Source organism: Falco rusticolus, chromosome 7, assembly GCF_015220075.1.
Source record: "Falco rusticolus isolate bFalRus1 chromosome 7, bFalRus1.pri, whole genome shotgun sequence".
Lineage (NCBI taxonomy): Eukaryota > Metazoa > Chordata > Aves > Falconiformes > Falconidae > Falco > Falco rusticolus.
The window spans coordinates 35,983,559-36,007,438 of record NC_051193.1 but is presented as its reverse complement, the minus strand read 5'-3'; the positions used below and the strand labels follow the sequence as shown (position 1 = coordinate 36,007,438).

Sequence of the window (23,880 nt, the reverse complement as noted above, 5' to 3'; positions counted from 1 at the left end):
AGGACCTTCTGGGCTGGCCGGAATGTGAAACACCCACAGGGTTGGCCTGTGTTTGTAAACTACAGAGATATGCATGTATGCATCTCAGGTTCATGGCATCCAAGCATGGAGGAGGCGTTTGGGTTCCTTTGGGTAGAAGAAGAGGGACTCCTCACCTGTAAGAGGTAGCTCATGGTCTCCTCACCGGCTCTGAGCATCGCAGGAGGAAGGTTCAGCACAGGGTGCCCCAGCCTGAGCTAGTGCATGCCTGGAGGAAGCTCCTGCCGGTAACCTGTCACGTCTGTTACATGTTTCATGCAGCCTCCAAGCTCAGCCCCAAAACCCTCTTCCATGTAGAGAAAATCCCAATGAAGTGAGAAGGAGCTGTGCCAGGGGCCAGTCCCTGCTTCCTTGCAAAGGTGTCAGCCTCGTGCTGGCACCCATGGTGGACACTGCTCAGCAAAGTCCATCTCAGAGCTGTGCCCCTGGTGTTCCCAGCCCCACATGTTGCCATTCCTGGCTGCTGCTGAGTCAGTCCCTGGCCACGCTGGCTGCCTTCACAGCAGCCGTGCTCTGCTGCTCTGCAGAAAGCCTCAGGTGTCTGGAGGAGCCCATAATACAGCAGTTGCAGACAGTGTTCCCCCCTGGAATATAGTCAAGAATTTCTTAAAGGTTTGTTGACGCAAAAATTATCCGATTTGTAAGAAGAGATTCCCTCATTTGCCACTTTCTCCCCTACACAAGAAGCGCCATGTCCTGCTTGCTTGTCCCTCTCCCACCCCCCTGGGGGACCGGTTCCCCTCTGCCAACACAACTCAACCTCAGCAGGGGCAGGACTTGGACCTGGGCTTCCCGCTCCTGGAAATGGTTAAATTCCTGCTGATGGAGGAGCGTGATCAGCCCAGCAAGAGCTGTTCAAACATCTTGCATCTCCTTAGCCTACCTGCTCTGGATCAGGCTGCTGATGGGAGCTGGTGAGTGTGGGCTGGAGCTTGGCTTGGGGTCCTGGTGGCCCAGTGAGTGCCAGAAGCCTTTACACTCCTCTGGCCCTGGCTTTGCCTAGAGAACCTCCCCTGGAGCCAAAAGAGCTGCCTGATGAAAGTTTAGATGACCTGAAACACGAAACATCTTGGCTTTCACAAATGATTATTTGCTGGTGAAAGGTCACCTGCCAACTGCATCGCAAGACTCAGGGCCTGATGCAGGAACTGGAAGATGCATTCAGTTCAACATTAAAGCAATTGGAAATTTACCCCATTGCTTGGAAACTCTCCTGATTCTCACCTATGCCCTCTTAAACTATACCTCTGAGCGTGCCACACTCCCAGGCTGGCATCTGTGTTCGTGTCACATCCCTCTTCGCCAGTGTGCAGGATTGATTGTGAGCCAAGCCAAGCCCTTCTCCCCCGGCAGACCCTGCTGAGATCCTGACATGGGTCCTGTACAAGCAGCTTCAGATGTGTGTTGTCAGCTGCGAGTCAGGTGTGCAACCCTGCTCTTCCCATACCCCAGTAGCCCTGGCAGCTCGCGTAGGTGAGGTAGAAATCCTTGGAGATGCTCATGGTACCAGCAGAGAGAAGAGTACAGAGGGAAAAGTGGGATTACACAGGCTCAGCTGATGGAGAGGAAGGCAAAGCCCTGGGTCAGAAGCAGAGGACAGTGGGCTTGGAGGTAAATTCAGCCTGCTTATGGAGATTTCAGATTCAGACCCAAAACACCATGGTGAAGCCCATCCTGGAGTAGCTGTTGTCAGACACCATGGGACACATGAAGGTTGCCCTGGTCCTCCAACGGCCCAGGGCCTCCTGGATCTGGAGAAGGTCTCAGCAGAAGGATCAAACGTAAGGAGTAGGGGAAAAGGAACAGCAGTATTTGCTTTCTTCTGCCCTGCTCCTCCCAGGCTGTCGCTTTTGTCAGGGCTCCTGACAGCCCCTTCAGCTGAAGTGCACTCCAAAAATGTACGCTGGGGTTATATAAGACTCTGGTACCTTTGGTGACTCACACGCCTTGTCCTAACATGCTGTTCCCCACAGCCGTTGTGTAACCTCACCGGGAAAGCACGCGGAAGCCGGCCCCAGGGATTGGGAGCTACCGTGGGGATGGGGAGCTGCAGAGGGAATGGGAGCCATGGCCCTGGGGGTCTCCCCTCTCAGGGAAAGGCAAACCCACTGAAGGACTATCCCTATTCCTGCAGAGGGAGAGGAAGGAGTCCTGGCATGGGGTTGGTCCTGCAACCGGAGGAACTGCTGGAGAAATGAAAAACATGAGATTCAGTGGACTAGAAAATCTGTGGTTGGCATCCAAAGTTGTGGTTTCCCCTGTTGCGTGCCTGTAGTGAAAGGTCTACTAGTGCTTGTAATGAAAGGGGTCGTTGGTAGGAGGGCACGAAAGGGGATATCTTCTTCTTTCAGCCAGGAAGCCTTCCTCCTGCAGCAAAGGAGCCCGAGTTTTCTTTAATTTTAAGTAGGGAAACATCAGGATGGGCTTTGCTGCCAGCAGTGGAGATACCAGCTGTCTCTCTGGCACAAAAGGAGGATCAGGCCTTTGAGGAGCTGCTGGAGCTTGCAGCAGATGTGCGGGCAGGGCGAGAGGCAGCCCGCTTTGCAGGCAGCAGCATCGGCAGTGGGGCGAGACTCGCAGCAGTGGGGTGAGGACGGAGCAGCCTGAGGATGTCAGGATGGATAAGCCCATGGGGGCAAATGTCACGTAGCTCGGTCTCAGTGTGAAAGGCTGCAAAGGGAAGTGTGTGTGCCTCTGTACTAGGGTGGGGGAGTCTGCCCCAGGCTCCTCGCAGCTGGGTCCAGTCTGCCACGTTCTGCCATCTCCTGGGACAGTGTCCCCAGTGGCACAGAGCACAGCAGGGGCCAGCAGAGTGGAGGGGACCTTGTGCCAGCCTCACCTTCCCTCCTTATTCACAGCCTGCAGCTGCTGGAAGGACACAAGTCACACCTGGGGAGCTGTACCTCAGCATTTTGTGCTGCTGTGGTTTGATTTGGTTTTTCACCCTGCTCATATTCTGTGTTTCAATGTGAACACCACAAATCGAGCTCAAAACACTCAGTCCCCCAAGGCAGTGGAGCTGCTGTAGATGTGTTGGAGGAAGACTGAGCATTGGCAAGTCAGCAGCAAATGTCTGCTCCTGAACTTACGCTGCCAAGGAGGTTTGGGCCTCATCCTGCCTTGCACTCGTGTCTCTCAAAGAAATCAGAGGCACTGCTGCAGGTTTGAGTGTTGCCTTGTGACTTCAGGGCCAGCTCATCAGCCGGGGCAAGTCAGGGTAGCTGCACTGAAGGCAGTCCAGATGAGCAGATATTTCCTGACATCTTGCCAGTCCTTGAATTCTTTCCAAGACTCCACACCTACCCCAGCCTACCTTCTGGTGCAAAAGTGCTGGGTTTGAATCATGCAAAGGATTCGCAGCCTGGCTCATTAGCTGAATTGAAAAATAAAGTTAATGAAACTCTTCTTATTCAGCCAAGGATCTGGTTCCCAATGTTTAATATCTCTGCAATGGAGTGATAACATATTGGGGCTGACTCTCGGCTTCATGACTCCACTTTTAGACTAGTGTAAAATCACAGTAACGCAGGCATCAGACTCGTTATTTATGATAGTTATAAATTATACAATTTTGCCCCCTCAGTCCATAGCTAGAAATCACCACTTCCCACATGCAGCATATGCAATGCTTTATTTTTATAAAATAACTTCCATCTTTCTAAAGAGTAAAGGCAGAGCAAAACGATGAATTAATGATGTGACCTATTATTAAGTTATGAAATGCTTACAAGCCCACAAAAACATGCAAGGGTTCAACTTCCTCAGGGAAGAGGGCAACTGAAACAAATTTCAGAGCCACAACCTTGCCTGATGGAAAGCAGCAGACAACAGCTTCAGCAGAAGTGCCTGTTCCCAGCTGCAGTCGGTTCCCAGAAATGGCTCACCATGAAGCCCAGCACGAGTGATGTTGAAGGATGTTCATGAGAAGCAAGCTGATTATTTTCCCAGATTAATAAGGGAGAATGATCCACAGGTTTTGTTCTAATGGCTACAACTGCAGGTCCGCCGTGAATTAAGCCTGCAGGATCTTGCCGTGCCTTTGCCAGCCAGCCTTGGGCTGCTGGGGCACAGGACATCTCTGCTGACGGGCAGCACTGCCTGCTGTCTACACAGCCTGGTGTTTCTTACTGCACAACCTGTTTCAGTCACTTATATTTTGCCAGGCTCTAACCTCCCGCGCTGGCCTCGGACATGCCAGGGCTGCTGCACCAGGAGATCTTGGTCAAGACAGTAGAGGCTGGGGGGTGACATGTTTCGTCCTTGACCTTTTGGGAAAGCTCTGGGATGAAGAGGTAAAGAGAAGAGATGTGATTATTCTGGAGACAGAGGGGGAAAGTCTGAGATGAGCGTGGAATGGACGAGGAGGGGTAAGTTGGGATAAGGAGCAGGAGGAGAGGAAGAGATGGACCTCAGAGGACATGGGACAGAAGAAGGAAAGAGGAGTTCCTTCTCCCCATTAGGACATGTGCCCTACAATGCCTGGGATGAACAAAATACATCTGCATTTCTCCTCTGTTATCAGCTGAAACCTCCTGGTCTTGCGCTCACATCAGCTGACACATTGTGGATGGCAGCCTTCCACTGTGACAAATGCTTTATTAGCTCCCATCATGCTTCTGCCTGGTGGCCTCAGCGCTCTGGCTCTGCTGCTGGCCCCGTCACCAAGGCACGGTGGGCCTGCTGGGGACCTCCAGTTTGCTTCACTGTGACCCAGGAGTGCCCACATAAAGGCGAACATGCGTGCAAGCGACCCGCAGAAAGCGGAGGTTACACAGCCGGCTGCTCCAGCGTCAGGAGATGCCGAAGGAGGGCTGCCTCTGCATGTTTCTCATTTCACTGTTTCCTCAAGGCTCCCCACCCAGACTCACCTCCACACACGAAATGGACGGTTCCCACCTGCATAACAATGGCTAAGCAAAAATCCTGCTTGGAGAGATACCTGAAGCAGCCCTGTGCAAGCCCTAAAGCGGTTTAACTGCTGAGCTTAGGGGAAATTAGCCCGCTCCATTGCACTAATGCATTTCTATTGCTCCTGGTAGAGCAATATAAACCCAGCTAACCACACAGCACAGGCGTATCCTGGTGAACAGCTCTGAGATTTTCCTTTCCCTATGCTGGCCAGCACGCCGGCTCCATGCTGCCTTTACAGCTGATTGCACAAACTTCCCTTGGACTTCAGCATCCAGGAGTCCTGCAGTCACTGCTGAACTCAGCTTTGCAGGCTCCAGTCGCCTGGGGAGACACCTTCCCCCTCACCTCCACAGCTTTGCCACCTCAGGCAGCAAAGCAAAGGGGATTCCTCTCCCACGCACAGCTCTGTGCCCCCGGAGCAGGTCCGGCATGCGGGGGCCGCTGGAAAGGCAGCGTGCAGTCCTGTAATTAAAGCCTGGATCCTAACGTGCAAGTACATAGAGGCCACATGCCAGCTGATTTACTTTGTAGCTTGAATAGCGTTTCTTTAATGTAGGTGGGTTAGTGGTTTTTTTTGTGCATGCAAGAAACATAAATAGGACTTCATCTTTTATGCATTTCCTTGTGCCTTCCAGACTGAGAGCTCCTCTCCATCATTTGACATTGTTCCTTGTTTTGAAAGACACACTTACTAGAAAAAGATGTAAGAGCGTTTTCATTGCAGTACATCATATTCACATACATAAAATATTAAAAGCAATATAGCTGAACCCAAAAACAATGCAGCGCTTTAGAAAATACTATTAGTCTTTTCCCTGGGTGTTACAGAACATGATCAATCCTACTCTGTTACACATTACAGCCTCCATGGACTCCCAAGAGGAGCATGCGTCACACTTGCAGATACCGGGAGGGTCTGTTATGAAGGGAGCAGAGGGTGGTTTCCTGCTGTACATATGCACACACAGAGGCACAGAGGCGTGTGTGTGTGTGGATGGACGGATGCTTACATAGCATTTGCCAGCGCTGCTGAGGTGCATTGGCTGTGTCTGCCCCACACTGCTATCTGCCAAGGGCAGAGTGCATTTCCCAAGTCCTCTCCCAGTCTGTACTGGGTCTTCCTGGAGAAGCCCTGAGTGAGATCCTGAAGTCCAAGGGCACAATGCCATGGAGAGGGCTATGGGACATGGCAGCAGATGGCAAACAGGGAGCAAACACAGCCCTGTGGAAACAACACGTTTTCCTCTAAAGGGCAGCCCTGCTGAAGGAGCCCTTGAATGTCCTCCAAACATCCCTGCTCAAATCACTGCTGTCAGACTTTGGTCCCAGGTGAGACCAGGCTTGGTCTCAGGTGGCTGCAGGTGATGCCTCAGACCTTCAGCAATGTCCCCTGGTGACAGCTGTCCTAGCAGGTCATCTGCCTCATATAAGGAAGCAGAATTACTTTCCTTCTCTTAAGGAATGTCCTGGAGGCTCCTCCCTGCAATAACCAACTGCAATATTGACTGAAGCCAGGTAGTATTAGGAAACAAGAGCTCAAACCATCCGGGTTCATACCCAGCGTGGGACCTAAAGTGGCCTCTCGGTCCGCTCCCTCTTATGAGAAGAGCGGATTTAGTCAAAAAGAAAATTCTCCCACAGTTAGTGCCTAGGTGTTTTTCCAGCCATTAGCTCTTCCCCCATCCCTCAGGTCCATGTGCTTTTCCAGTCTGTCAGATCTTCCTTTGTGTCCTACATGTGTGTTCCCCTCCTCCTCTCCCCCTGGGGAGCCTCCTGCTGCCCCCCCAGCCCCGGCCCTTCCAACACTGTCCTCTTCCCCTCCCGGTGGGGCAAGGCAGCAGGAAACAGCACTGCTCCCATCTCCCTGCTTACTGGGGCTGAAACCATTTCATCTGCTAATGTACGCACATGAGAGTGCTTCAGCAAAAGCTGTTTGAAAAATAGGAGCAAGCATTTACTGAGTCTTTAAAAATCTGCAAAGTCTCCATTCTGCTGGCTTCCAGGGGGAGGAATCTTTCGTATGCTCAACAAATCTTAGAAAAGTCTTATATTAAAAGTCATCAGTGGCTCTTTTCCATGGGTGTTTTGGTTCTCTCTTCCTTTTTTCCATCTCGTTACTGAAAAAAGGGTAAATATAAAAGGTTCCCAAAGCATTCAAAGTCATACCCCTGTGTTTCTCTCCAACATTATCTTGCTCTTTTGAAATTGATTGAAGAATCTATAATTATTGTGAAAGTTTTAAAACAAATTTAAAGGACTGACTCCTTAAAGTTCAGGTGGCTGAAGCTTCAGTAGCCACAGAAGAAAGTAAAAGCAGAACCAACAGAAAAATACGAAAATGCTTTTATGGGCAGAAAATGTTAATGGGAGAAACATTAAAGGTGTTAATAGTACCACTGCCATATTCAGCGTCTCCTATAAATGGGGCAGGGAATGTTACTGTTGGCAATCTCAGGCAATGACGGGAAGCATTTATTAGTTCAACGGGATCCTGTATTTGCAATAGTAAATCCTGCCAGCAAGACTTACCGTTCCATTGCCAGACTAGCAACGGGTCCAGGGAGAAGGTAGGTGGCGAAGTGGGCATTCAGTGAGGGCAGGGGAAGGGTGCAGAGGCCTCTGAAAGCAGCACTCCCCAAGCAGCAGGGTTCCTAGGGCTCCCTGCTTGTCCTGCTGCCAGAAAATCCTGGCTGTGGCTGCTCCGACAGTATTTTTGATGGTATTTGAGCAACTGATGTCATCTACCTGGACTTGTGCAAAGCATTTGACATCGTCCTGCATGACATCCTTGTTTCTAAACTGGAGAGACATGGATCTTACAGATGGATAAGTATCTTATCGTTGGATAAGGAACTGGCTGGATGGTTGCCCTTCAAGAATTGTGGTCTTGGTGTCCAAGTGGAGACCAGTGACGAGTGGCATTCCTCAGAGGTCTGTACTGGGACGGGCACTGTTTAACATCTTTGTCAACAACATGGACAGTGGGATGGAGTACACCCTCAGCAAGTTTGCTGATCACACCAAACTGTGCGGTGCTGTTGACACGCTGGAGGGAAGGGATGCCATTCAGAGGGACCTTCAGAGGCCCGAGAGGTGGGCCTGTGTGAACCTCATGAAGTCCAACAGGACCAAATGCAAGGTCCTGCACATGGGCAGGGCAATTCCAAGCACAAATACAGGCTGGGCTGAGAATGGATTGAGAGCAGCCCTGAGGAGAAAGATTTGGGGATGACCTGGCAACATGCACCTGCAGCCCAGAAAACCAACTGTACCCTGCGCTGCATCAAAAAAAGCGTGACCAGCAAGTTGAGGGATGTGATTCTCTCCTTCTACTCTGTTCTGGTGAGACCCTGCCTGGAGTACTGTGTTCATCTCTGCAGCCCCCCACAAAAGAAGGGCATGGACCTGTCAGAGCGAGTCCAGAGGAGGCCACAAAGGTCATCAGGGGGCTGGAGCCCCTCTGCTACAGAGACAGGCTGAGAGACCTGGCGTTGCTCAGCCAGGAGAAGGCTCTGGGAAGACCTCATAGCAGCCTTCCAGTACCTGAAGGGGGCCTGCAAGAAAGCTGGAGAGGGACTTTTTACAAGGGCATGTAGTGATAGAACAAAGGAAATGGTTTTAAGCTGAAAGAGGGTAGATTTAGATTAGATATTAAGAAGTTCTGTACTGTGAGGGTAGCAAAACTCTGGCACAGGCTGTCCAGAGCAGCTGTGGGTGCCCCATCCCTGGGAGTGCTCAGGGCCAGGCTGGATGGCACTTTGAACAACCTGGTCAAACGGAAGATGTCCCTGCCCATGGCAGGGGGGTTGGAACTAGATGATCTTTAAGGTCCTTTCCAACACAAACCATTCTACGATTCTATGATTTTTACGAATGGTGAAAGGAGACTTTGGTCCAACAAGTCCGAGGAGAAGTACCAGGCTAAAAAAGGGAAGGGCAAAAGGGAAGAAAAGCAATGAATGGTAAATTAATGTAATACAGTTGTAGGTAGATGTTTGCCTGTAAATGGTGATGCTGTATAGTATGTGAAAAGAAAATCGATGTAAACTGTTCAAAGGGAAACTCCATGATACATGGAGAAAACTCTTCAGCTGTATGCAGCAGACTGAATTTTCTCCATGGAGAATACCTGCAGCATGCACAGACTACACTGCCAAAAGGGACTATTCATTTATTAGGTTTATATAGCGCCAGGCATTTCAGGCATGTCATACAGAGCTATGGGATTCATACAGACCACAGACCTAATCCCAAAATGTTTATTGTCATCAGTGAAAAAAAGACTAAGCTGTGACTGGCACTCTTGGCCAGGAAGAAGCAGAGACTGTGCCCTGACTATTTTGGGACAAAGATGTCCTGTTCCTTCAAAGTCTGAGCTGGGAGCACGTCTTTCCTCCCAGGGAATGCTGGCCAGGCTTGCAGCAGGGGCAGCTGGGAGGAACCTGGTCTTCACCAGCAACTTCAGATACCTGTTCAGAAAAATAGAGATGCAGGTGAATACAGGACTTTAATTTATTATTTGTGTGTGTTTGAAATGATGATAGTCCTAATTCCTGCTTTTTATTTTGATAGTATTAAAACATTCCTTCTAATTCACTTTGTTCTTCTATGCATCTTGAAAACTGTCCTGTGATTAGATGATGAAACATCCTCTCTCCAAAAGTGTTTTTATGTTCCTGTGTGATGTGAATTTCAATCAGGACTGGGGCAACAGCACTAATGTGATATTTCTCCAATTCAATTTGAAGCTGTTGACCTTGTAGCAGGTATTTTCAAGGCAGCAGATCATCTTTTCCTAAGAAACAAGCCCAAATATGTTATGTATTTGTCAACTCCTTGTTGTTCTGAAACAAACAAAAAAAATTATGATGTTACTACACATCTACAGTTACAGTAGTAAGTATGGGGCTATTTCTTAATTTCCTGGGTTCCTGTCATTGTTTGAGGAGAATGGAAGGCAAAAGGTGGTTTAGCACTAGAAGAACAAAGGTGCTGTAAAGCCCCATGCTGGGGACCATACACAAAACCCATCTGTGCTGTGAATTCCCCTGGCTGGTCTTCTATAAATCCTTTTTTAAAATCATCCATGCAATTAAAAAAAGATCCTTTGTAGCCATAGTACTAGGTTGTGATATAGAGACTCAAACATGCAAATGAAATATATCTTCCTGTGCTTTTGCAAAGGTTGTTTATGATTGTAGAGTTAATTCATTGTCCGAAAACTCCTTGTTTCAATAGAACATACAATGCGACTGGCTTTGTCTGGGTGATTATCAAGGATGCCTTCAATGCAGAAGGACAGCACTACAGCTGCATGTGATCTCCAGTAACTTTCAGGGCAGTGGGGAAGCTCCAAAGGAAAACAGATGTTGGGAAAATTTTTGGAAAAGGTAGAGACAAAGATCTAAGTATTTATAGGCCTGTCTCCTGACAGGAGTCCCGGCAGTATAATGGAATGACTCACAGGGATCTAGATTAACAAAGAATTAAGGGAGGGAAATATAATTAATGCCAATCAACGGGAATTTATGGGAAGAGACCTTTTCAAACTGACTTGTTATCTTTCACCAGGGAGATTGCAAGTTTGAGTGATAAACGTAACGAAGCTGATGTAAAACACCCGAACTTCTTTAAGGTCTTCAACTTGTTACAGCAGGACATGTTGATTAAGAAACGGGAACAGTACAAACCCAACACGACACACATAAAATGGCTGTCTAACTAATCATCCCTTAAACACTGCTGTGTTAAGGATGCTGTGTTCCTGGAAGGGTGCTTGGGGCACCAGGGCAGCAAGTACTGCTCCCTGGGTGCTACCCTCGGACATTTGGCTCGGTGTCCCCCTACAACCATTTATCAAGCCCTCAGTCCTTGCGCCCCTTCCCTTTGCTCACTGGAAGACTCTAGTAATCAGTTAATTTTTGTGAATTATTTTCCCTCTAGCCCCTTCCCACCCTGGGATGGCCAGTGCATCATGTGTATTTTCAAGGTGACAACTACTTACCAGTGATCTTTTAACAGCAGAAAAATGCAATATGGTCCTGCAATCCTGCACAATTGGTTCTTCATCTGCACCAATTGATATTTTATCAAGGACTGCAAAAAGAAACAAAAAGATTATTGATAGGCTTTGCATATGATACCAAGATAGATAAGAGAGGTGGAAATCAGATGAGTCACTGGTGCAGAGCAAACCAGTTTGCAAAATTGCATTCAAGTGAATGATACACATTTGGGTATGACCAAAGGTAAAAATCATACCTGTAGGAATAATAAAGCATACTTTCAAGACAGGAGATACGCATGTGGAGGGGGAAGGGTCAGACATACTGAGAAGGGCATGTGAATCACAGCTGAACACAAGCTCCCAGAGTTCACTGTTACAGTATCTGCGAGGGCTAAACAGGTTCTTTGGCCGTGGCATCAGCAAAATAAGCAAATATCATGTCTGTATTTGGGCTTCGTATTATTACAGCTGGAATACCATCTTCACCTCTGGTATCTGCAACACAAACTGATAGATATGGTGGAGATAAATCAGAGAAAACATGCATGCTAGTGCTTACAAATTGGAATAGGATGCCTTTTGGTGACAGACCCCAAGATTTCAATCTCTTTCGTCTCTATTTAAGAGATGGCAGCGGGCTGAGCTGAGTCCTGGCTGGGAGTAGTCTGATCCTCCACAATACAAAAGCAGGGTAGACCCCATAGCTGGAAGCTGTCATCTGTAGGCATATCCAGAGCAGAAACAAATGTTTCTGATGTTGAGGGGGGAAAAGTCACATGGATGGTTTTCCTGGATTGGTCATGGATTGCTTGCCTCTGGCAATATTTAAATGAAAGATACAATCTAAATCAAACACAATTTACTTCAGGGAAATCCACACAGAGGCACTTCAGGGCTTGGTTCTGATAAAGCCTTGGAGACCATATGAGCATGAACCTGGGCCTTCACCTGAAATGGTGACACACTTGGAGGTCTCAGAATAAAGGATTCTTCCCAGAGAAGAGGAGGGAAGGGTATAACCAACAGGGATGGTGGTTGAGAGGCTCTGCTGACCACTGAACATACTAATGGTTATTACAGGTGTGAGTTGCAGGTTGGATGCTAGATGCTCTGGGGTTGGAGACAGAGAAGGCAGTTCTGTCTAACAACTCCTTGGCAAGTCTCCCCAAGCAAAACCCAGCTCTTGGGGATTATTGTGGGCCCTGGGAATTTCAGCCAAGCTGTGTATTTTCCATTAGCCTGTCAACAATTTTAGATGTTCCTTTTTGAACAAGCGTGGGCTAAACCATTTTTAGATAACCTGTGCCCAAAACCCTTGGAATTTATCTCACTGCTACAAAACAATTACTTCCCACTAACCCTGGGGCACACCAATTACTAATTTGTGCTTGAAAACATTAAGTGTGGTAGAGTCATCTATTCTTTTCCCATCATTGTGAATAGAGTCTTTGATTCAGTATCAACCACACAGGAAACAGCACAGAAGGAATAGTAACGTGCCTGACTCAGATGGCAAAGCATCTGAAAGAATTTATGTTTAAGACACAGCTCTGCTGGGGTCATGCACTAGTAGGAATGGAAAAGGCTTGTTATAAAACACCCATTTTAGCTTCAAACATACAGAGTCAAATTCAGAGCTAGCATCATCACCAACTGGCTACTTCTCATTTGCATTTCCTTTGTAACCCCCAAGGCATCAGGTTTATGGAAAACTAAGGAGATATTTTCAATTCTCTAATTTTTCTAAACACTGACCTTGTGCCAACCCATGAGAGCAATGCTCTCACCCAGCTCTCTGGAGCAGTGTGATTCTGTCCCAGAGCCTATGATCCATATAGGCATTTGTGACAAATAGTGGTGGAATTAGTGCAGTTCAGGACTTGATAGCAATCCCATCACAAAGGTTCACATCTCACACATCATGAGACATGGCTCTGCAGGCAGAGCACAGTGTGCTTGGCCTTACAAGTAAGGAATTAAATGAGGTGTGCAGCCCAGGAACCACCATGGTTTGCTCCTGTTTTCTCATAGTTGCAGCCCAGTGCTCAAACCCCTCTGATACCTGAGAAATGCAGAGCAATTGTACTGCCACAGCCACTCTGCTGTCCCCAGGGAGTTGCTCTTCTCCTATAAGGAAAGGCAACTTTAGAAGTTAAATGGGCACAGATCAACGGAAGAAGTCACCACACACAAAATATTCTCCCATTTTCAGATCTCATTCTCTGCCGGACATAAAATTGAGACGGAAGATCTTTTATCTTTCTGTTGTTTTCTCTGCCATCCAAAACACACATTTGCCTTGGCCTTGCAGTGGGTTGCACTTGGGCCTCATTATAATTAAGCATGGACTATTGACTCAGGTTGCATACAGTAATCAGTACTTTTCTATCAATAGCTTTGTAATTGCCATTTTCAAAATCATTCTTCCTATTATAAAACACTGTTAAGATAATATATTCTGTGGAAGTTAAAATTTTAAAAACAAATACAAATAATGATTTCAAACACAAGTAATTAGTTTTAAAGGCAACACTGATAGTAAAAGAGGCCTGGAAATATTCCACTGCATAGAATATCCTAGAATGTCTACAAAACCCCCCAACAAATTAAAAAAACAAAGAAAAAAAGCCCAAATAATAAAAAAAAACCCAATAAAGGAGTGGAATAAGAATGAATAATACTGGCTACATCCCTGTGGATGTAACCCATTTTAAAATGTGTTTCATAAAGGCTTAAAGAAACACCAACAACTCACACCAGGGCTAACAAGTATCAGTCTAAACTGCTATTTTTGTATAAACTAAAATGATCTAATATTTGGGAAGATTCCCAGCTGTTGTACACTATCATAGCTGCAGCGCACGACAAGGCAGCTATAACAATTACATTAGCTGGTTCTCTACTTGCCTCTACCAACTGCTGCCTTTCAGTTCATAGCCTTTAAAGTGAGGTGAGGGGAAAAGAAATTCCTTCGTTAGTTCTGCATTTGCAATCCTTCTTCCACAAGACTCAAAACCTGTGCATTGGAATACATTAAAATAAATTCTTATGTTTTGTCCAGCAATTGTAATTAATGTCAATGTTTTTTTCCCTGATCACAAATGCTGTTAGAGTTAGGGTCTACTCTACCTGTGCAGTGCATTGTTAATAGATTCTTAGTGTGACTTTTAATGTCCAGAAGAAAAAAAAAATATCTAAATTCTTCACCACAATGATGTTGTTTTGTATCATATTGTTTTCTTTTGTTTTCTGTGTGTGGCGACAGCCAAAAGAGTGACATAAAAAAGGCACCTTAACTAGCAGATCTGCTTCCTCTGTGTCTTTGAGTCATATTCTCCAACTCTACTGGCAAAAACAAGTTTTTACAATTGTCAGCACTGTAGCCAATACAGCTCAAAGCCCAGTTGCAGCCTGTTCCGGAGATAACATACAAACATTCATTTAAGTCCCACTTACGAAATCACTGTCACTATCACTAGCGATAGCACAAGAACCAGAAAACATGATTTGATTATCAGACTGCTTTCTGAGTTTTCAGAGACTTTAATAGGAAAAAAATCACCTTCTGATTTCTGAACGCAGCTTAAGTAGTACCTGATAATATGCAGAATATTTACGGACAACAAAGAAACAGAAAACCATGCAATCAGGTTTTTTTTACTATGGTCCAATTTCTAAGAAGAAAATGAACACACTCTGAAATGAACTCATCTGTTTAAATGGGAGAAACAGAATACAGCAACAATAAAATTTGTCATTCCCCATGCAAGATTTGCTACACGGAAAAAACAGCACTAATCAATGTTGCCATTTATTGGCAATAAAACAGCAAAATCGGCTGCTCTTCTTTTTGTGGTCTCAAGCATTTCTTCAAAACTTCTTATTTCAAAGTCACTTTGCCAATCAGAAACATGACTCTGAAATACACAAACAGTCCTTCCCCACAACTCCCCTTCCCCCTGCACCCTCTCCCCAGTGCCTTTTAATGTAGACTGTGAGTATTAAATGTGGGCTTTACTGAGGGTGACAGCAAAATTCCTATGGTATCAACAGGCCCAGGATTTTCACCTAACCATCCACCACTGTGTAGTTCAGGTTTTATCTGAGTGACTACTGCTTCCCTGGACAGCAATGCAAGTACGTATAACACAACGCTTAGCTTTAATACCTCTTCATGCCTGTGCCCAGAACTTCCACAGATCTCAGCTTTGCCAAGGCTCAGGACAGGCAAACCTGTAGGTGCAAACAGCATTACTGAGCTCAGTGCACTGCTCACACACTGCGAATTACTCCCTGGCTCCAATGCCTGCAGTTCATCCTCCTCATGCTGGCTGGAGTGCCCAAAAGTGCGGAGTGAGACCATTGGTCTGGTTAACAAGCCAAGCAAACCTCAGTTTATTTTTTACCCTTTTTCTGACTCTGTCATAAGTCAATTACAATTTTTCACAAACACGTTGTAAACAACATATTCTACTGGCAACTGAAAAGAAAAGGATGAAGCAGCAGCCCTGTGGCAAAACCAGAGAGTCAGGAGATCTGGATACTCCTCCTGGCTTTGCTTCAGACTTCGTGACTGACCTTGACAAGCCAGACAGAGGCAAATCCCACTCCCTTTTCTGTGCAAAGGGTCCTCCTGCCTGCTACCCGGAAAGGGCAGCTTTGCAACCAGTATGTACCGTCTGAGCATATACACACACAGATGTATATGTACACACAGAAATATGGATTGTTTGCACAAGAGGTGACTGTTCAAATCCAAAATTCCTGTTGCTGACACAGAGCAAGGCATTAGCCTGAGAACGAGGAAGAAAGGTAAGACTCCATGCAAGTCTAGTGGGTTTCTCCTGCCAGTCAGGTGTTGTGGAGCATCTTGGAGTCCTGATGATGACGTACCAGACAAGCCATTTACCTGGTAGTGTTCAAAAGCTATCTTTTCTCGCTCATGTCTCTAAAAGCGAGGAAAATACTAGTTACATTGTAGGATGGACTTCAAGGCTAAGCTAGTAAATATTTATGAGGCATGAAGTTTGTCAGATAAACTACACTTTAGAAAGATGAAATGTTACCGCTAGGCTGTCAGATGCTCAGAGAAGACAAGTTTCTACAAATCCCACCAGAGGTAGCTGTTTTTTCTCCTGCAGGGGTTCGTATTTTCTGTGTAAAAAAAAAAAAACCAACAAAAAAAACCAACACAGATTTATTTCTAAATCACCTATATACTGACTATAGGCAAGTTACTTCTCTTTCTCATTTTCAATTGGATCTACTCATGACTACGCTGCGATCTTCCCTGTACACTTAAAAATGATTGTGCAGAGTAACTACTGGATATACAAAGCATGTTTTGATGGCCCAGGCTTCTGCCCCCCTCCACCAAACGAGCAAAGCTTTAAGTTGGGATGAAAACGCAGGGCTGTGACACTGTACGGGCACCTGGCCAGCTACCGCCAGCCTCAGAGCCCCCCACGCCTGAGCCCCTCTGCCCGCCACGCACCACCTCCCGGGCTGGCGAAGGCCAAGAAAAGGAAGGGGGTGCTCTGGCAGACCTGGGGGCCGACCCCTGCACACCGCTGCACGGCACCCGCTCTTCTGGCCCCCACATGGCACTGCTCCCGCCCTGGGCCGCGGGCGGGCACCTGGGTCGGTGCCCGCGTCCCTGCTCCGGCTGGAGACCGGCTCCCCCAGGATGAGATGCTGCCATTCCTCCAGCCCCCCTCCGCGGCTGTAACCCCTCTGCCCCACGGTGCTCCCCAACAGCTGACACCCCGCCCCGGCTCACACCGTTTCTCCCCTCACGCCCGGCCCCGCCGCAGCGGGGCTCCCCGAGGGCCTCTTTCGGAGACCCCCCAACAGGCCGCGCCGCGCCGCCCCGGGGCTGCTCCGGCGGGCGAAGGGCGGCAGAGCTGTGCCCGGGGGACCGGGCAGGGCTCCCACCGACCCCTCCGCCGCGGACCGGGGCACCACGCGAGGAAGAGCCCGGCCCGGCCCGGCCCCGCCGCGGGCCCGCCGGCCTCCCGCAGCGCCCGCGCCCCGCCCCTAGCAACCAGCCGCCGGCGCCGGCCTCCCCGGGCGGGGGGCGGGCCCTTCCGGTTCATGTCGGAGCTGGGCTCGGCGCGGAGGAAGCCGGGCGGCCATCTTGGCTCGTCAGGGAGCGGCGGAGGGGTGGGGGGCAGGCAGGCAGGGGGACGTCGGGCGGGCACCCAGCTTCCCCAGCCCGGCCGCGGCCCGCGGGTGTCGGCTTTCTCGGAGCCTGGGGCGGGCGGGTAGAGGCGGGCCGGGATGCGAGCGGCGGCCCGGTGAAGCGGGGCCGCGGCGGGGGAAGGAGAGGGGAGCCCCCTCGGCGGCGGGCCTGCGCTAGCCGCCGTGCCCCGGCTGCAGCGTAGAGGGGCTGGTGCGAGGAGCCGGGCAGCGCGGCGCCCCGCTGCCTCCTCCTCCCCGCCCGCCCGCCGTGCGTTTCCCCCACCCGAGCCGCTCCCTCGCCGCCTCCCTTCCCCCGGCTCCATCCCTCCCCGCTTGATGAAGCGCCCCCCTCCCGGCTGCTGACCCCCGCGGACCCCGGCCTGGCTGTAGGATGAGCCCGGAGGACTCGGAGGGGGCGAGGCCGCTCCGCTCCCAGAGGGGGATCTAGCTCGGGCGTGGGGCGACGCCGGAGGGTGGGGGGCACCGACGCGACGCCGCCCCCCGCCAGCCACCTCGTCCTTCATGGTGGCTCCCTGCGACCACCATCTCCGAGCAGACGCGCAGCCCGGCGCGGGGGCCCGTGTGTGTGTGTGTGCGCGCCGCCGTCGCGGGCAGCGCGGCCGCCCGAGTGAAGTAAAATGTCCACTCGGACTCCATTGCCCACGGTGAACGAGCGCGACACCGAGAACGTGAGTACCGCCGGCCGCGGGGGGACCGGCCGCGCACCCCCGGGCGCCGCTGGCTGCGGGGCGCGGCCGGGGGGCAGCGGGCCCGGGCTGGCCGGGGGTCATCGCCCTGCGGGAGACTACAGTTAACCTCTTACCGCTTGTACTGCGCCCAAATTAGCCAATTATTTTAAATTAGTTATTTTTTTAACGACACCCCCCCACCCCCCTCCCCGGCCCCGCACGGTTTATCTAGTTAGTAGCGTTGGCGGGCATCCCCCCAACCCGGAGCCCCCCCCTAACGCTTTATTCGTGTGTCCGTCGGGGCTGCGGTGTTGGTCATGGGGTGGGGAAGGGGGGTCCCGGGGGGTTGCTGTCTTGTCCTAACGTGCAAACTTACTCCTAAAAGCAGCCGAATAAACCTCAGGTAAACAGATGGGGAGTAATTCAGCTTTGGTAGGGGTGGGCTCGGTGACCTAGATAATAGGCCTGTTCCCTGCTTAATTTGCAGGGTTCTCGATGATAATGACGCTGTTAGACTAGTCACCTGTTCAGATGACATTAAAAGGGTTTCTTTATTGGAATTATCCTCCAGACAAGGGAGCCTGTGCCTTCCTTCCCCCCCTGCCGGTTTGTGGTTGTTTTTTTTTTCCTTCCTTAGTAAAGGGAGGGTTTAGGAATTGACACTGTTTACAAGATTGAGTGAAACACTGTGTTAGCAGTCGCACAGGTCGTATACTAAAGGAAGAAAGAAAAAAACCCACCACCCATAGTCCTACCACATGACATGAGCAGATAGCCACAAACGAAGCTCAGTAGGAGACTCCCTTTCTGCAGACAGGAACTGTATTTATATTTCTTTTAAGTTAAAACTAACTTGATGCCGGTGTGTCCTGGCAAACCATTTTTCTGCATAGGCTCTGACACGTCCCCAAATGATAAACAGAAGGGAGTTGTCACTCAGCGGTGGTCTGAAATGAGTCGATCAGTGAACTTTGTATTCAGCTTTCTGTAAAGGCTATCTGATATTCTTTAGGAGGCAGATGCTAAGCTTGACAGAGGAGGCTTTTTTATGAGGGCTTCTTATGTTGTGGATTGGCATAAAAAGTTAATGTTTCTTTGGTTAAAGATCAGGAAAAACTGTTGGATTGTTCCAGACCATAAATAGTCTGAGAAAAGTGATGGTAGCCCCATTGTTTAAAACAAGACCAGACAAAGCGTTAGAAAACATGCTGCATGGAACAATTACTGCATTACTAGGGATTTAGATTTTATTGACATAATAGGCACTTCTAACTTCTGTGATCTTTATTTGTTTTAGCACTAGATGCAACCTGCAGGCTAAGGGCTGTATTGAGCAAAAAGCCAACTAAGCATATTTGGTTGTAAAATCTCAATGAGCTTCCTGCCTTGTGGAAGAAAATAATTAAAATATTATGCGGCCCTTCTTATGCCATGGGGAGAGTTGAAATTGTGGTGTACTCTACAAAGTATTATACAAAGTTTATTTGTGTAATTGTTTTAGTCTATAAGCGAACCTGACTAAGGTTTTCGAGCTCCACGTATATGTGTGAAGGCCACCCAGTAAATCATTGTAGAAAGTCTTCAGATCAGGTTCTCTAGTGTAATTAATTCAGACTTTATGATGGATAACTTGACAGTGGAAAGACTTAGCATGTGCTTGAGGAAATACATTATTCACAAGCTGTGTGTTGGAGCACTTGAAGTTAGATTTTTACATGTCTTCCACTTAAGGCACCTTGTTCTCACTTCAAAATATTGGTCTAACGCTTCTCTTTAGTAATCTTCATAATTTGACATACATGGATTGTCTTGCTTGCAGATGAATTGCCTTAGGTTTAGATTAAGGCATATTTTTCAACTGCTGTATTCTGGGCTGGTGACCACAGAAATACCTGTAGGTAGTGATATTGACAGGGAGTGATTAATCAAGAGTATTTGCCAAATCCATTGAAGCAGCCCCTCAGTACAATACTGTATCCCTCAAGAAGCTGTCTCTGATGTTCTGATCATTGGCTATCTAGAAATTCCCCAAAACTCATTCTGTTCAGGCTTGCTTAAAACTAAATTTAAATCTGACATTTAGTTTGTCTGAATTACCCCTACAGAGATGAATACCATGTGTCTCTTTTTTTAAAAAAATACAAATGTGATGATTTTGATGCTTTAACTAACCGTTCTTCTACCCCAAAGCTGGGTCTGTTGTGTTGGCAAGTAAATGGAGCCCTTGATTCTCTTTCACTTAAGAGAAGTCTCATTACTTAATATTCATAGGACTCTGAAGCTCAGGTGAGAAGAGGCTTAAGAGGTGCTGAAGTATTCAACTAGCCTTTGGGCCATGGTTGCAGACCCCCTTAATGCCTTTTCTCTGCTTGGAAGGTTACCACTGCTGATAAAAGCTTGGCTGGTGTTGAATCTGGTTGAAGCGTGCTGATCATAGCTTATCCGTGCCTATACTTGCAGTTTTGAAAATGAAGTTAGCCTCCAGAATGACAGTGAGCATAAATTATTGTCTGTGCTTGCAGTTAACCACGTTCAGTGGTTGGCAACTCCTCTTGAATAGACAAGGTCTAATTGTCAGTACTTGAATATTTTTGTTTTAAGGCAGTGTATACCCCTCCTTATCAAGACATGTGCTGCTGAAGTGGAAATACTGTCACAGTCACTTTCCCCAAAAGCCACTCGCAGCTATCAAGCCTTTAGTGCCTTTGAGATTAAAGAATTTGGCTCAGAGTCACCTGGTTTTGAGAGGAAAGGCATCCCAGATGATCTGTGATCATAGGAACTTCACACTTGGACAGTTGGAAGCTGGCTGTTGGCCTGTGATGAGCTGGCTTCTCACCACAAAGATAGAGCAGCTCCTCTCTGGCCATGTCTTGTGTGGCAATGGCTGCCAGCTGCTTAGGGGACAAAAGTGAATGAGAGGATCAGGTCTTTTGTATCTTCTTCAGAATTAGGTCCTGCATGTGAGAGAAAAAGCAACAGAGGCAGCAGAGACCCCCTTTGTCTAAAACTGGGAGACAAGGTGGACTCAGAAGGAGGACCTTTAGTTCACAGAAGGATGAGTAACCTGTTTTGCTAGTGATGAGGAGAAAGGGAAGGAAGGTGGAGGAGGAGAGAGTGTGGAAATATAATGGGAAAGGGAGATAGGTGGTGGAAAACATAAGAGGAGGCACAGAGGAATGTGCATATGGCAGGATGGAGGACAACCAGTGACAAAGTAGTAGGAGCGGAAGGAACAAGATTGGGGGGTAGTAGGACAGCTACTCATTAAAAAATTTCCCACAGAGTGGGAAGATGATAATGAACTGTAGATAGAAACAAGGAAATACAGGTGGTAGAGGTTGGTAGATTAATTTTTTTTTAGGAGCATGAAAGAGAAAAGAAAGATCTTAGAATTCTTAGAATCTAGAATAAACAGTTTAATTTGAACCTCTGTGCTCCTTGTACAGCTGTGTTTTTTTGAAGGGGGAAGGTAACTGTTTTGAATGTGTTGGTACTACAGGCCAATCTGACTTAAATTTTTAAGTAATTTGAGGAAAAGCGAGACTAAAATATACTCTTATTTCCATGACTGTGCCTAATGTGAAAAATTTGCTATTGAAAAATACCAGTGTGATGGCAACTGTGCTGGTACAAGCCTATACAAAAGGATTCTGTGCAGCAAGTATCTTTTTTTAATTTATTTAAAAAGTTTTAGTAAAGGCAGGGTTGGGTTCAAAAATTTACTTTTAAGATACTATGAAGGTTAGTGAGGTATGTCTTGGTTTGTTACCAATCAGCTATGAAATGCATTAGAGCATTTGCAGACTGCAAGCTTGCATTATTTTATATATTATTTATCAGTCTTCTCCTATTACAAATAGATCTGTAATTGGAATGCTTTCTTCCGTAGCATGAAATACTGTCATGTGTTAGTTTTTTTAGGGGAGGGACTGGGGAGGGAATTGTGCCTGTGGCCAAGAGTTCTGATGGATTTTATCCTACAGGGACCATCTACCTTCTTCCATATTCTTCACCAGTTGTCATAAGTATTCTGATTTGAACTAAATTAGGTGAAGGTGGGAAAATAACTAGAAATAAAATGTTTGTTTTAGGACTTCATCTGGGATGTGTTTATTCCAAACTTAGAGCAGCAAAATGCTTTTTGTGCATTTCTTACTGCCTGGGATGCCTGATGGGTCCAGTACTGTGTTCGTACTTAAAAAAAATACCTGATTAGGTTGTGTGACATTGCGAGTCACTGACTGCTAATATTTTCACATTTTGAAGTGAGAAGTTTAATTCTTCAGCTCTGCTAAACAGCCTGTGCTGTGTTTAATTGTTTGGTTTCGCTGTCAGCTTGAACTGATAGGTGGCTGCTGGGGGGTATCAGCCTTGGCTGCCTCTTCCCACCTGTGGTTTATGCCAGCACTAATTACTGCAGGGCTGTATGATGAGTCTGGTCAGCTGTTGATTTGATTGAAATGAACCCTTAAGAAAAGTGGGTTTATCCCCATTCTGTGTGGCTGCAAATACTGACACAGCAGGAGAGGATGGGAATGTCCAGTTCAGGTGGGGAAGGCTGGAAATACTTCTGACTATTTTTGTTTTGGTTTGATTTAAGCCACTCATAGCACAGCACCCTAGGGCTAAGATAACTGGAGTTGTGCCACAACTACAGACAGAGGTATGTAACTGCTGTGGTACATCTTTCACAAATTGTGGTGTTCTGCTCCTTGAAACAAACTTCTTTTTCTCTTTACATTATTTCAGTAACTCAAGAAACCTAAGCTGCAGGACCTTACTCCAGAAGTTGTTAAAAAGTCAGACTTATTTCATGTATTTTATTAGCACCACTGAATGTAACTTAAATTATGACCTTGGAAGTAGCAGTCTGAAAAACAGCACAACAGAAATTATTGAAAGAATATAAACAAGAGAAAATACTGGGTTTCGTACACTAAAATTCATAGACTTCTTCCTAGGCTTTCTTACCTGCTCACCTAATATCCTCACCTGCTTGATTCTCCATTTTAATTGTAGTCAAAAGACATTCATGTTGATGTAAGTTGACAATTCCTGTTGACTGTGTGCCTCAGGTGATTCAGGTCAAAGGAATTCTAAGAGTGGAGGCATTTGTCTCTTCAGATCTCCATTTCATATGATATACAAGTAGCACATGTCTGCAACTTCCTCTTCTTCTCAGTCAAGTAATGCTGCCAGATCAAAAATGGAGGTCACTTTTTTTTTTTTAGGCTCATGGCATATCAAGGTTGGCTTTCCTTAGTGTGGAGATCATCTGCCACTAAAAATCTTTAGAACGTTTGATGAATAGATACTTACAGCTCTTAAAACATAAACTTGAAAGGTACTAAGTACACCTGTGATAACACTCCAGTCAGTCTCCTGAGTGAAACCCTTGGGTTAAGAAAGAATTCTTGGCCCGTAAAGCAGCAACTTGTTGAGCTCTGTGTGTGTATGTGTGTATATATATAAACAAAAATTAACTTTCAAATAAAATTTGTTCCTGCAGGGTTAAAGCCTAAACAAAGTTTTCTATCTGCAAGCTCAGTGTGGTCTTTGAAAACCAACTGTGAGGGGGTTTTTTGTTTAGCATGTAATTACTGACAGTGATGATTCTGGAAACAACTTAGTTGGCAGTATTGTTGGTGAAGAATAGAATATGGTTGGCTCTTCAGCTATTATTCCCCAGGCTGATGTCAATAAATATCCATTTTAATCAGCAGTAAAGAAACTTTGGCTGGAAAGATATGATCAATGTCAGATCTTGATAATGTGAAGCAACAAAAGAGCTTTTAAAAAGCTTTTCTAACTGGCACCAGACTTATCTTTTTGATTATATAAGCAGGATTTCTTCACTGTTGTGTTGTTCAGTGCTAATCATGGAATTACAGTTTCACTCTCTTTCATACACTGTATAGAGTATGAACCAAATGATGTCAAATACGTTGGTGGGAGCTGTAGTAGTTACACATGGGAAGGACTCCTGAGCCAGACCCTGTATGTCTGTGAAGGGGAGCATCCTTCCTTTGCTGAAGGCTGTTAATGCTTTGC

At 47.0% G+C, this 23,880-nt stretch overlaps 2 protein-coding genes across 23 annotated transcripts in view; one reads left to right on the top strand and one right to left on the bottom strand.

The window, feature by feature from the left end:
- Window positions 1-9,105: 9,105 nt before the first annotated feature.
- On the bottom strand, window positions 9,106-17,689 carry LOC119151522 (translation initiation factor IF-2-like). Of its 6 annotated transcripts, none has more exons than XM_037395545.1 (5): window positions 16,739-17,689; window positions 16,024-16,111; window positions 15,126-15,190; window positions 10,955-11,046; window positions 9,106-9,794 (listed from the first exon to the last, which is right to left on the bottom strand). In XM_037395545.1, exon 1 carries the CDS (start codon window positions 17,659-17,661, stop codon window positions 16,750-16,752), a length of 912 nt encoding a protein of 303 aa, XP_037251442.1. In that variant the 5' UTR covers window positions 17,662-17,689; the 3' UTR covers window positions 9,106-9,794; window positions 10,955-11,046; window positions 15,126-15,190; window positions 16,024-16,111; window positions 16,739-16,749. The 6 variants fall into 6 exon arrangements, with proteins under 6 accessions (XP_037251442.1, XP_037251447.1, XP_037251443.1 ...); XM_037395550.1 differs by having other exon boundaries at window positions 9,106-9,745; XM_037395546.1 differs by having other exon boundaries at window positions 9,106-9,419.
- The window catches only part of MARK3 (microtubule affinity regulating kinase 3), a 63,743-nt gene continuing 57,357 nt past the window's right edge, over window positions 17,495-23,880 (top strand). For 2 of the 17 annotated variants that reach the window (XM_037395525.1, XM_037395527.1), the window contains exon 1: window positions 17,498-17,826. In XM_037395525.1, coding sequence (XP_037251422.1) covers window positions 17,776-17,826 — 51 coding nt within the window. In that variant the 5' untranslated portion in view covers window positions 17,498-17,775. Of the gene's footprint in view, window positions 17,827-23,880 lie in introns of all 17 variants that reach the window. The other 15 variants (XM_037395526.1, XM_037395528.1, XM_037395529.1 and 12 more) reach the window with 12 other exon arrangements.

Bases quoted from the DNA above. Each gene is read 5' to 3' on its own strand.
- LOC119151522 (XM_037395545.1), bottom strand. From the start codon at position 17,661: ATGAAGGACGAGGTGGCTGGCGGGGGGCGGCGTCGCGTCGGTGCCCCC.